This window comes from Phallusia mammillata, chromosome 3 (assembly GCF_965637545.1).
Source record: "Phallusia mammillata chromosome 3, kaPhaMamm4.hap1.1, whole genome shotgun sequence".
Taxonomy (NCBI): domain Eukaryota; kingdom Metazoa; phylum Chordata; class Ascidiacea; order Phlebobranchia; family Ascidiidae; genus Phallusia; species Phallusia mammillata.
In genome coordinates this window covers 19,222,389-19,235,801 of record NC_137254.1, presented here as the reverse complement: position 1 = coordinate 19,235,801, position 13,413 = coordinate 19,222,389, and the positions used below count along the sequence as shown (strand labels likewise).

The 13,413-nt window shown below is 38.0% G+C and overlaps 1 protein-coding gene across 1 annotated transcript; it reads right to left on the bottom strand.

Moving 5' to 3' along the window:
* Positions 1-3,960: 3,960 nt before the first annotated feature.
* Positions 3,961-6,348, bottom strand: LOC145219793 (beta-1 adrenergic receptor-like). Its single transcript, XM_080087103.1, has 4 exons — positions 5,691-6,348; positions 5,139-5,380; positions 4,735-4,888; positions 3,961-4,125 (listed from the first exon to the last, which is right to left on the bottom strand). Exons 1-4 carry the CDS (start codon positions 6,346-6,348, stop codon positions 4,004-4,006), a joined length of 1,176 nt encoding a protein of 391 aa, XP_079943229.1. The 3' UTR covers positions 3,961-4,003.
* Positions 6,349-13,413: the final 7,065 nt, after the last annotated feature.

Genomic DNA, 13,413 nt, shown 5'->3' with positions numbered 1-13,413 from the left:
CATTGTGCTGAATTAAAAAAAGGTATCATATACGCCTAACATGCATTTGTTACGAGATTTAAACTGAAGAATAATTAAGCTATTTGTTTCGTACGGTGTATATCTGGACGTATGTGTCATGGTGCGTAAATTTCTTGTAAACAGACTTTATCATGTCCTCAAATTACCTCCCTGCCTCCGGAAAAAGAAACAGTTGAAAAGTTGAATCAAACTTAAATAACTGGCGTAGGTTGAAGTAGCATAAACATTTTTCTTCGATGTGGAAGTGGTTAGCGCCGAATGAAACATTACGTAAAAGATGCCTAATAATTACGGAGCAATTGCTACCTGTGCAGGTGTGATGCTATACTCATGGGAAGAAAAAGATTAAGGGTTGCAAATTTTACAATACGTTAGCGGTAGTGTAATGACTCCAGTAAAAAATCTTTGGAGGGCAGCACAGAACTTCTGTCCAGCATTAAGATATGAAGGTCAGCAGCGTTGCGTTTCAAGTTAGAAATAGTTTTCTACAAACAGAGACAAAAGTGTTTTGTCGCCAAAGCTTATATTGTAGCAACGTGAAGTACCATTAAGTTTCATGTCATATTTTTAACAATGTGAATCTTTTTTGTTATTTTACTCTGCATTTAAAAATTAATGTAGCCTATGTCACTATGATACAAATAAGTGTTGTAAAATTTTATTTAACTAAATAGATTTATTTGTACACTGTACAATGTTTTAGGTGTCAAGTTTTGGTACCAAAGCAGGGGGTACCACATGCAGTGTGAAATTATACGCTATTTAGGCATATTTGTGAAGAATGCGTAACAAGTTACTTTGTTATATGTCTTTGACTGATTTGAATTGACTGATTGTTGGTGTGCTGGAAATATTGTTCAACTTACAAGACTGTTTAAATGCATGCATTCTCAACACGTAAGTTATAAATACATTGAAATTAATTCCTATTGTTACAATTTTATTTTCTTCCCTCGGCCATTGTAAACAGGGGGTACGAGAAAATTTCATGGAAGCTCAAAGGGTACGAGCGCTAAAAAGGTTGAGTAATACTGTTCTAAAGTTTATGATGACAATTGTAAATGATATCATTGAAATTGTTTGCAATTACCTTATTTGGGGGACTTTTTATTTGCCACATATATCTGTTGTTTCATCGAAACTGACTCACAATGGCAGGTTATGCGGGTTGAATGAAACAGACTCACAATGGCAGGTTATGCGGGTTGAATGAAATCATCGAAACCACCGCGAAACTTGTATTTGTTTGTGATATTCTTCACGACAGATAGTTGACTCACAACCGAAAAACATTCGAAGCAAAGAGATAAATAATTAGTTTTTAGGTATATATAACTTACGTCAGAATTCGATAAAGCAGTTTGCAAACCTCGACTTTTGAAGTTTTCCACAAAATAAGTTGTTTAAATGATATGGTTTTCGTCTACATTGTATATGTAGGTCAATCTATTTTTAAGTCAACAAACTAAAAATGTAGTACTAGAAAACACAACAGTGCGTTTAGGCGTTTTCACTGAATTGGTGATGTTCTAGGTCTAGGGGTATGAGAGAGCACTGCGACCTGTTTGTCATCACGAACTATACGTGAAAACAACTAATGAAACTAAAGTCAGTAGGCTATTCTTAGATTTAGGCTGATGATGCACTTATCGACCGTGGGTATATTCGTAGCAAAGAGAGGTTTTTTCCATCGTTTATTTAAACCACAATCGCCCTTTATAAACAGATGCAAAATCAAAGTCTGATTACTTAAAGAATGCGCAGAACGGTAGTGAAAATCTTGGAAAAGTAGCAATAATGTGGCAGTTAGTTAAGATTCTTTCGAGTATTTTGTATTGAAGTGATTGTGTTATATTTTATAGAATAAAAGCTTTCGTTATTTTATGTTGCAGAAAATTACCTATAGTTATTTACAAATAAAAACCTATCAAAGATGACCAACGTTTCGAAGAATTTCACTGAAGCACCAGCATCACAAAATCCTGCCTTGTGGATAACAGCCCAAGTGCTAGTCGTTTTATTCATGCTAATGAGTGCGTGGTTCACGGTTTCCTTGGCAACTTACGGTTGGCGACACAAGAAATGGAGAAAAGAAGGTCGTAGCAGAAAGATTCACGAACAATTAATATTTCTTTGTGCCCTTGTTTCACCGGTCATGGCGTTTCTTCGTCTTATTTCCTCGCAAGTGGTAATTGTAGTTGGGTTTGATCCCGCAGCCAATTTCGCTTGTGAAGCATCAGTAGATGTCTCTATTGTTACTTATATCATTGCACTTATGCCTGCATACGTTTGCCTATGGATCCGACAAAACGCCCTGTATGCGGATAAAAGTCTTGGTGAGATAAAAACTGGCTTTATCTTAGTTGTCAACTGGCTTTGCTTAGTTCTTATCATCGGATGCCTACTTATTGCAAGTGTGCAGTTTGTTTATCCCGATTTGTATCAGGCTTCTCCAGACGGTTGCGTACTTGTCCCAGTTAAAAAGTCCGGCCCCGATATTTTCTTTGTGGTTATAGTGCTGCTTCTTGTTTTCGGGCAATGTCTCCTGCTAGCTTTACTGATTCATCCTTTACATCACTACGCTAAGACGCATTATAATGTGTCGCTGTGTTGCATACACTGGCGCGGAAGTTTAACCGCTGATGAGAGTGTCACCGATGCCACAACAACACATAACCACGATGCGGTGACTACAGCTCGCACAGCACTTCCAGCCACAAGTATGGATCAAACATTAGATACTCCTTCGACTAAAGAAAACCCAAGGGAAAAGATTAATCTAAAGGATACCAAACTAAAGAAGAAGAAGAAATCTTCTCGGTCGTCAACAGGTCAACGATTACTCCGTACAATGTACCGGGCATTGGCATGTGCTTTTACGTGCATTTTTGCTGATTTGTTGGCAATGGCAATCGCAGGATTTGTTTTGCCCAATAGTGTTCCTAAAGTTGCAACCAACGCTGTTTATGACATTGGTCTAATGATTCGAATTGTTGCTGTGGTTATGCAGTTTGATACCAGAAAGCAACTTCTTACAGCACCATGTGCTTGATAGTGGTAAACTGTAGGCCAACCTGTACCATTTAAATATTTTGTTGTGTTTGTTTGGTGTACGCTGTACAGGGTTGTACAATAGCACAAAATTATATGCACAAATAAAAATTCTTTTCATCGTGGATGTTTTCATTTTTTAACAACATCAGATCACAATATGAATTTAAATTTGAACAGTTCCAATGTTCTACAACAAAGCTGCTGCCTGTTGAGTTTGATTGGTATTAGGAAACAACCACTTTTTACATCAGTCTGTGTAAGTATAGAACATTTGCACGATCGCTGGACGTTACTGAAAGTTTAAATGACCTATAATGTCTGAAGTGGTTCACAGTTACCATGCATCTAAGAATGGTAAGTACCACAGAGGAGTAGAGCGAAAAAAACACTCAGCGTTTGTGCACATAATGTCGTGACTCACCACACGAATAAAATATCTGCTTAAATGACGTGGCGACAATTCCGCTAAAGGATGCGCCACTGAAAAACCTGAAGACAAAAAGTGACATGTATTTCTCTGAAAACGTACATAAGCATGTTTTTGAGAAATATCCTAATATAGTTCTACAAAGAATTGACTAAAGGGTAATTAGTCAATATTTTTTGTGACACAATGTGAAAAATAGATTTTATCAAAATATTTCGTTCGACGAACATTGTGATAAAACCCAAACATACGTTTCCTCGCAACTTACTGTATCTTAAAAAATGAACGGCTGTAGGGAATTTAGAATCAATTTTATAAAGGCGTGCACACTGTTGCAATACAATTAGCTTGAGAGTTCAGCTTTTAGAAATTGGAGTCCCTCAAAAATACGAACTTTAAGGTCTAATGGTACTTGAAACAAGAACTATACACAATGATATATTATATTTGTTGCGACATTACGTTTACTTATAAACGTAAAAAACAGTTTGGTCTTTTTTGTTACAATTTATTGTTTGCTTGTGTCCAACTGTGTACACCACTGTCTTCGATTCGCGAGAGTGATCGTCGATGTCGACGTATTGGTGACCTCGTAAGTGACCCACGACTCGTCCTCCGGTAACCTGCAAAAAAAAATGATGAAAGATCGTGAGGTTGGTTATTTGCATGCTACTTTACAGTGAGATCATACACCTCTACGTAATACACACCGATATAGTTTCCTGTGACTGGGTTATCAGGCGACACATCGTGAAATTACAGTTCAGTTTATCAGTAGTTTCACCCGGTTTGAGTTTGATGCGGAGAATGCAAAAATATATAAACTGCGCACATCCTTTTTTAAACACATCACTATTTTTTTATGTTTGTTTCCTTGAAAAAGGATAACAATTCACATGTGTGACATATTCGTTTCATGCTTTTTTGGATGCAGGTTAATTAGCTTATATAACATCGAAGAAATGGTGATTGTGGTGAGTCCACGTATGAATACTCTTTGTCAACATTGGGATTATTAGTTGAAAACATATATTTGTCAAATAGCAATGGTTTGAAACCATTTATCTACTCACATGTCATCTTATGCTACCGTCAAACAAAGCCTTAGAATATGCAAACAAATAGCAGAGCAAACTGTATTATTATGGGACAACGGTACGTTCTATTGTTTGCTGTCTCTTTGCTTGTTCAGATCCAGTAAATTGTCTGTTTACCAAATTTAGGTGACTTACCTTTTCGGCAAATTTCAAACGTGACAAGCTTTTTAAACGCCCTCCGAAACTGCAAACTGTGGCAATATATACACGGATTAAACAAGCTGTTAGCGTAACCAAGCCAGTTAGCTAACGTAAAGATAATCTTTCCAACGCATCTTTTGCACAACACCTGCAAACAAAGTTATAACAAATGTCGATATTTTAATTTGCCAAAAGATTAAAAGAAGGCCACAATTTATTGTATGTTTTTCCCGTGTTCAACGAGAGTCACCAAACTACAGCCAACAAGTCGAATTACAAGACGACGTTAGCTGCCCCCGACATGTTTTTGTATAGGAATTTTTGGACAGTTTTAACTATACCCACATCCAAAAAATGCTACGTATTATAAACCTTTTGCTTTTTAAAACATTACTTACGTCAAGTATGTTGATTATAAAAAATGGCAACCAGCAGCAAATAAAGGTTCCCATTATGATTTTGGCCATAAACAATGATCTTTGATTTCGCCTTTCCATTAACTTGTTAAATCCTTCGCGAATGGAATGTCTTCTACCTAAGCTGTTGCTTCCTGGTGAACTTCGTTTTTGTCTCATAATGCTGCTGTGCCTTCGAAGATGGTGGTTCAGGGTTCGCCGTCGTTCATCAATGTCTTTTGCAGCTGTAAAAATAACTCGGTAAAGGTCGTTAGACAAAATCTAGACAGGCACAGATCTATTTCAAGCCCTAACCAGAGGTAGGCACTATCGGTGACACTATCGGTGATTCTCAAAATTACTGTTTAAATCGAAGTGTGTGTGTGTGTGTGTGTGTGTGGGTGGGGGGGGGGATTTTATCGGGTCCAATGAAAGACCAGGGTTGAAAATCTCTTTTTAAATGAAATAGAAACAAAATCAAATTAACAAAAACAATATTTATGTGACTGATAATAATTTTAGATAGCCCTTATAAGTAGGAAAATCATAACCTACCTTTAAAAACAATGTAATACGACACAACCATGACCGTGAGTGGAATATAAAACGACACGCACGAAGAAACGACTGCGTATGTAGGGTTTGTGAGGAACTCACAGCACTGCTTGTCTTGATAGCATCGAAAATCTTCCACGTAAGCAGACTTCCACCAACCAAGTTGAACAGGCACAAACGCGATTACAACCGAAATAATCCACATGCAGATAATTGCAATTTTTGCCCGCGAACGTGTGGCAATTTTAGGGTACTTGAAAGGTGCGTAGACTGCCACTAACCGGTCTACAGAAATTAGGCCAAGAGTCCCAATGCTCGCTGTTACACTTAAAACGTCCACTGATATCCAAATCTCACACATGGGTCTGCCCATTAACCAAGCACCGTTCAAAATATAATGGGATCCCATAGGCATGACGATGAGGCCCATTGTTAAGTCTGCTGTTGCGAGACTAGCTATTAAACAGTTGGGAACTGTTCGAAGTGATCGAAAAATTCTAACCGATAGCAATACAAGGACGTTTCCGACCACAGTGCCAATACTTAAAGCAGTTGTAAATACTGAAAAAAAGATAATCCATTCCTGTGGGTCTGGTTCAATTTCCGTTGTGTTGTGAACAAAGAAAGTGTCGCTGCTGCTGGTAGCGGATGAATTCATTGTGATGGCCAAAAATTGCAGCTGAGAAATGTTGCTCTCTTAAGTAGCCTACCTAATAGAATGTTTCGGATTTATTTCTGTGAAAAAGTTACAGTAACAACGTGAGCGATGTTATTTTCCATCCAAAAATAACTCTTAAGAATTTGTAATTATTCAAATTTTGCTGCCAAATTTTTCTCACTATGATTGACAAAAGTCCTTCCTGCTTAAAATTACTGAGTACGATTCCAACTTTGCTAAGTTGCCTTTCTACGTTAACAAACATTTCAAACAATTAAGTCAGCAATAATCTAAACATCATTTGGGTTTGACTGCTGTTTTCTATTTTGGTTTAAACTGTGCTCTTGATTTTAAATGTTTTGCTGCCTACAAAGAAGCTTTCGTTTATGATGCTGGAAATTGGAAAAAAAACTTTTAACGGATCTAAAAATGCACAGTTGATGCATGAATTAAGCAGGGTGCTATACCGACCATGGGCCATTACTTATTCGAGGACTTACAGGTAGTTGTTGAAAGGCATAGGTAATAGATCGTGTTTAAGCTTTATCATGACACTTCCTTCTCTGCTAAATTAAAAAATGTCATCACCTACACCTCAGCAGGTTTTGTACAAGAGAAATGTAATTCAGTCTTCTTTTCAACAGCTTAAGACGTATTTTTATACCACACCTTTGTCCTGAACTGAGTCACTAACAACCTGTAATATCCCATGGATGACTTCCTTCAAGACGGAATTTTTGTGTTTGTCCACATCAGCGAACAATGCGGCATGGACAACTGGCGCAAATGGTAGGCTAGTTTAAATCTAACATATTTTGAATTGAACATTCCAGACATCCAAGCAACTGATCCACAACACGAACCAAACCAACTAGAAATTTTAACTGAATAAATGCATATGAATTCATTACGTGTTTATAATATTTTTCGTTCATTTCATTGCCGGAAATAACATCTAACGTGTAGATAAGTACGCTAGGTTACCGCCAGTATATTTAGCCTACCGCTAGTGTAGCCTATTCCTTTTAATGGTGATTGGTGGTTTTGCGTGTTCAAAAACGAAAATGTTTCTGATGACGACGTTACTTACCAAACGTCAAAACGTTTATCAAACAAACAACTATAAGGTCCCCTTAGGGGCCCGAAAAAGGACCGCGAGGAGCAAACAATATTTTTACCAATTAGCCTATTTCCTTCAACTATCTTGGATATGCAAGGCCTATAAGTAATACCACATCCTGTAAAATTCTTCGTAATATTGAGTTTGAGTTGAGTTTATTTCGCTTGGTGAAAGACCACATAGCGACACAATTGCACTAAAACAATCACCAAGCCGGAAATAGCTGCGCAACGTTAAAACGTTATGGAGCGCATGAAAGTGCCAGGCACAATTGGTGGATTAGAGCCAAAACGCGCTGCAGCTACACCGTCATAACAAGGCGTTAAGTGCCTGGGGCTCACAACACAAGAAAGTGAGGTTGGCGCATTGTGGGTAAACCCGACTGGGGGCGGGACGTTGGTGGAACCAGTCGAGGGGGCCTATATAAACTAACCATACCGTACGTATCTTACAACCGTGAAAGCAAAGTTTGGCAGGTAATTAAATGTTCTGTGACAGGACAGGAGAAATTTATTGCCTTCAGTCATTCCCACACAAAGTAGTCTAGGCCTAATCTTACAAAACTACACAAAATCGTCTTTAATGTTGTTGTGGGAACATTTCACAAAGAATATGCTATTTTTTATCAACTTCAGGTTTTGTTTCGCAAAGGCATTTTCAGTTTTATCAGTACAATTAGATTAGGGTTGCCATACGTCAGGATTTTCCCTGACATGTCAGAGAATTTGGTCTTTAAATTTGCGTCAGGGAGAAATGTCAAAATGTACTTAAAAGTCCGGAATTTAAGAATATAAAAAATATATTTATATAAATATATATATACTATGAAATCAATGTACCAACGGAGAAAGTTTCTAGTAGTTAACTACAACCGCGTTTATACAATGAAACGTAAAGAGGTAAACTGCTGGCGCGCACAATTAAGGTTGCTGTTTTGTTTTTCGGTGTGTGTGCGCGAGTAACAATACCTGTTTGTTACTAGTTGTCTAACAATAAGCGTTAAATACACAAATAAACATCCGCGTTTCAAGAAAACACAGCATTCAAAGTTACTTGGAAAGTTTTATTTGCTTTCACTGAGGACGAAAATGGTTTGCCAAGTGTACCAAATATGAAAGGAACTATAACTAACAACAAAAAGTCGAATGTCGTGAGACATAAAAACGTTTTTACAGTGGCATTTTATTTCAAATTTGAAAAGGTCTTTGTGGCTCCCAGTTTTTTTGTTTTTTTGTGTGAAATTGGTCCGAATGGCTTTTAGAGTGGTAAAGGTTGGCGACCCTGATGTATGTGCTTATTGTTTCAAGGACTAAGAGTAGTGAGCTTAGCCCAATATAGTCAACTAAACAGAAGCCTGCGCAAAAAGTGAATTGACAAGGATCAGAGTATCGTATCTAACGTTTTCTCGTGTCGCCGTCCTTGTGACATTTAAATTTTCTAAATTTATTCCGTAATAGAAGTGTATGAATCGCAAAAAAACGATAACGCAGCGGTTCTCAAACTGGGGGCAGTGAGGCAATTTTGCGGGGACCGCAAAAAGGTGGAAGTAAATCTATATTCTTATTTGGCGTCAGTTTGTGCAACTGAATAAGTTTAAATCAAAGTAAAAGTGAGGATCGACCGGCTCCATTGCTAAACAATAAGCTTTATTGCACGACAACTGACAAAAATACAATTGTTCGCGCACAATTGCAATGTTTTTGTCTTGTCTGCGATGTCAGATTTAGATCATTGTTATGCGCAATTTTGCATAACTAGCTAAAATCCTGGAATCAACTTTCGTTTTTCTGAAATACACATTCAGGCTTTAAGACCGCGAGCCCTCGAAATAATGGCAAAGGGAGAAAACAGAAAACATAATGAAAAAGTTTGAGAACCACTGGGTTAACGCAACCATAGATACTACATACACAAGATGGCAAGCGCATTGATATTGAGTTGGCACGTAGCGCCGCTAGTGGTAGCGGTACAGTTTAGCGTTGTCTGTTCCTCCTGGCTACTGAGTAGATTGATTTAGATCGGTCGCAACTGTTTTAATTCGGCTATAAAATGTCAACCACTTCATCTGCCGCTTTTGTGAATCTTAATTTGTTTGAAACTAACCTTTATGAAGCATCAAAGACGTGTTTTATATCTTATATAAGTAATACTTAGAGAAAGTAATCACCTGTGGCAGCACCTGCCTCGATGGCGACTTGTGAATGGCGGCTACAATGTAAACTATGATGTTCATTGCAAATTGTTTGGTGAGTCTGATCTTTGCATCTCAATAACAGCTGACTGATTAACAGCCACACATATGTCTCTTCTTTCTTTGTATTCTTGAATAACATTAAAGGCGAACGTCCAAATCAGCTACACATCCACATGGGATAAAAAAAGAAGCCCCAAAATAGCCGCTTTCCCGGTGGAAATAGCAGGAACAAATAGAATCCACAAATAGAAAAGAACGGCGAAAACATCAAAGTCTACGCTTATATAACAGTGCGAAACATTGGCCGGTGTACGAATTCTTTTTCTCATATTACTTATATTATTTATTTTAAGGTAGCCATGTAATTTACACAGGGTGGAAACGACGCGTTATACACGAATCACGACTGCGGAAATATGTGTCATAAGGGAATAAACACTATGTTTACTGTTAGATCTTTCTGGAACCCGAAAAATGGCTGAAAATAACTTATGACTACCATAGAAACGGAAATATAAACATTAGTCTATGCAGAAATGAGGGTAACCATTTCCATTTCGTGGTGAGAAACGTTATTGCGAAATAACATGCAATCGTTATCATAAACATTGCACAATAGTGTTGCAACCGTTACAAAAGCTCCCCCCCAAAAAGGGTGCACAATGTGTTTGAATGAAAAACACATTTTATCAATATTAATGGTCGTTAGCGACACGCGACAAGAGAAATTGGTCAATAGATGGCGGTAGGTGCTGTCACGTGGGGATTTATACGTTGGGAAAATATGCACAATTAAAGGCGAAAAATGAACATAACAATTATATATCTTGTCAATAAGGGTTTGACTCTTCAGCTCTTTGGATATATATCGTAAGGAAAACAATAAACGTCGTAAAGACAAGGTCAGACGGAGGAAAATATTGTCTGTACGTATAAACTGGCGAAACACAAGTTAATGACATTTAATAAGATATATATTGACTCTTCCCTAAAATTTTGGAAGCTAATCTTAACAGAACGATGTATGAAGTTAAGTGAAAGAGCATATGTGAACAAGGTTGCTGTAGGCGTTAATCTATTTACGAGTGAAGGGCTGGCTAAAATGTTCACGCCGTGTGAAAAGCTCATTTTGCTGATTGTTGGCGAAGTGCTTCCTGTTGATCTTGTTGTTGTTTGACGTCTGAATTCATCTGTTTCTGTGCCGTCACGTGTGTGATGACGTGCCCGGTAAACAGGTGCTTAATAGCACTGCAAAACTGGTCATGGATATGACGATTGCAAATAATTAAGTTGGTGCCAATTGTTGCACGTTGGTTCCCACTTGAGAGAAAATATCGTTCGCTCGTGCTGGCTCATAATTTTGTAGGCTTGTAAATAGTAGGAGCTCGTGGCTCGAAATGTTTGTTTGTAGACTTGTGAATAGTTGGAGCTCGTGGCTCGAAATGTCTGTTTGTAGACTTGTGAACAGATGGAGCTCGATGCTCAAAGTGGTATGCACCATGCAGACAAATATGGCGTAGAACGACGTCGTGTTTCGGTTAGGATGCTTGTTTTCTTGGGTTTGGGCAATTGTCCCCAGCGTAACTGAGCTCACTTATTTTTGACAGGTTGGTCGTTTACATGTAGTATTTGAGTGTGGAAAATGTGTGATCTTATTAAACAGCTCAAGCCAGGGAGTCAATACATATCATGCAGCGTTAGTAGTGAAACAAAAACGTTTCCGGCTTGACAAAACCGTTGACATGAAACGTGAAACATAAATTGACGGTGATACACACCGAAACACACGTTTACATTTTGACACTAGCAAAAAAAATATTAATTTTTACTGAATTATAAGTTATATACACGCACACAGCTTAACATGCAACATACATCGATGAATAAGCATAACTAATTTATCTTGAAAAGTGTTATTAAGCGAATAAAATATATATTTTACAACACCGAAAATTGTCAAGTGCAGATTTCACACGCACTTACTTAACAGAGGAAAAGATGTCAGTCGGCGCGATCGCGTGAATGCCATTTCCGTGATCTTGGTAGTCGAGTTGTTCCTCCTCTTTTGTTTCTGATTCCATTGGGATGTCGGTGGCGTTGCACATAACTAAAATGTCTGGTTGTGCTCGAAAAGTCTCTGGTAAGTTCGGTCGAGCGTCAGGGCAATCTGTGAGTAACCCTTGTCCAAATGACGTCTTGTTCGAACCGTTCGGGGCATCACTTTGAACGTGCTGTCCGAACCTTGCTCGTAAAGTACCAATTTGAAGTGACATCTGCCTGCGCTGGAAGCGAGTTCGGAAGGTCTGTAGCAACTCGTGGGCACCACTTTGTAGCTCGACCTGCCTCGATGGCGACTTGTGAATGGCGGCTACAATGTAAACTATGATGTTCATTGCAAATTGTTTGGTGAGTCTGATCTTTGCATCTCAATAACAGCTGACTGATTAACAGCCACACATATGTCTCTTCTTTCTTTGTATTCTTGAATAACATTAAAGGCGAACGTCCAAATCAGCTACACATCCACATGGGATAAAAAAAGAAGCCCCAAAATAGCCGCTTTCCCGGTGGAAATAGCAGGAACAAATAGAATCCACAAATAGAAAAGAACGGCGAAAACATCAAAGTCTACGCTTATATAACAGTGCGAAACATTGGCCGGTGTACGAATTCTTTTTCTCATATTACTTATATTATTTATTTTAAGGTAGCCATGTAATTTACACAGGGTGGAAACGACGCGTTATACACGAATCACGACTGCGGAAATATGTGTCATAAGGGAATAAACACTATGTTTACTGTTAGATCTTTCTGGAACCCGAAAAATGGCTGAAAATAACTTATGACTACCATAGAAACGGAAATATAAACATTAGTCTATGCAGAAATGAGGGTAACCATTTCCATTTCGTGGTGAGAAACGTTATTGCGAAATAACATGCAATCGTTATCATAAACATTGCACAATAGTGTTGCAACCGTTACACACCCAGAATGAACTGATTTTAATCTTCGTCAAGAATTACAGCTCCACACTTGGAAAAAAATCCTTTTGCTGCTGTTTCCTGTAATCAGGGCCGGATTAACAACATTAGAGGCCCTAAGCACTAAAACAACTTGGTGCCGCTTACACCATTTACAATTCGAAATATAAACGTAAAAACAAAATTCTTCATGGAGATTTCGATTTTAACATAATATACAGCAAGGGTAATGCACTATAAGCTTAGCTGATATTAAACTGGCAGATTTGTTTCAGAATGTCAGAAATACTTCAAAACTCAATTTAAAACGCCTAATTTTGCTGCTGCCTTCCACAGTTTCAGCACTGTTGCCCAATTGTAAAACATACTAGTATTAGCGTCGAGTTTAATTTACGTTTGCCACATACTAGAATATGTTTTCAAACAGCATGCTATTGACTAAGCACTGCCTTACTGTCTTGACCAGGGGTGCCCAATCTTTTTTGACTCAAGATCGACGTTTGGGGTAGTCCAACTCCGGGATCTACCATTCCAATACAAACTAACAAGATAATGCAAGACTCTGTGTGTATTACCAAAGGAAAACTAGCATTTTCCGAGCCCTGTTTTACGTTTTTTATCGTGGTTTGGGTGTGACTTTTTACACTGCATTGAACTTAATTTTTTATAATTCATCCGATGCTAATCTTGATAATAAAAAAGTACCAGCACAAAGTAGCCATTGCTACAGTAACTATTATTTTTGTGACGTAACTATTACTTTT

Excerpts from the sequence above, each read along its gene's own strand:
- LOC145219793 (XM_080087103.1), bottom strand. The coding sequence starts at position 6,348 with ATGAATTCATCCGCTACCAGCAGCAGCGACACTTTCTTTGTTCACAAC. Across the intron at positions 4,889-5,138 it reads TTATAATCAACATACTTGAC|GTGTTGTGCAAAAGATGCGT; the intron begins GTAAGTAATGTT and ends CTTTGTTTGCAG. Across the intron at positions 4,126-4,734 it reads GTTTGAAATTTGCCGAAAAG|GTTACCGGAGGACGAGTCGT; the intron begins GTAAGTCACCTA and ends TTTTTTTTGCAG.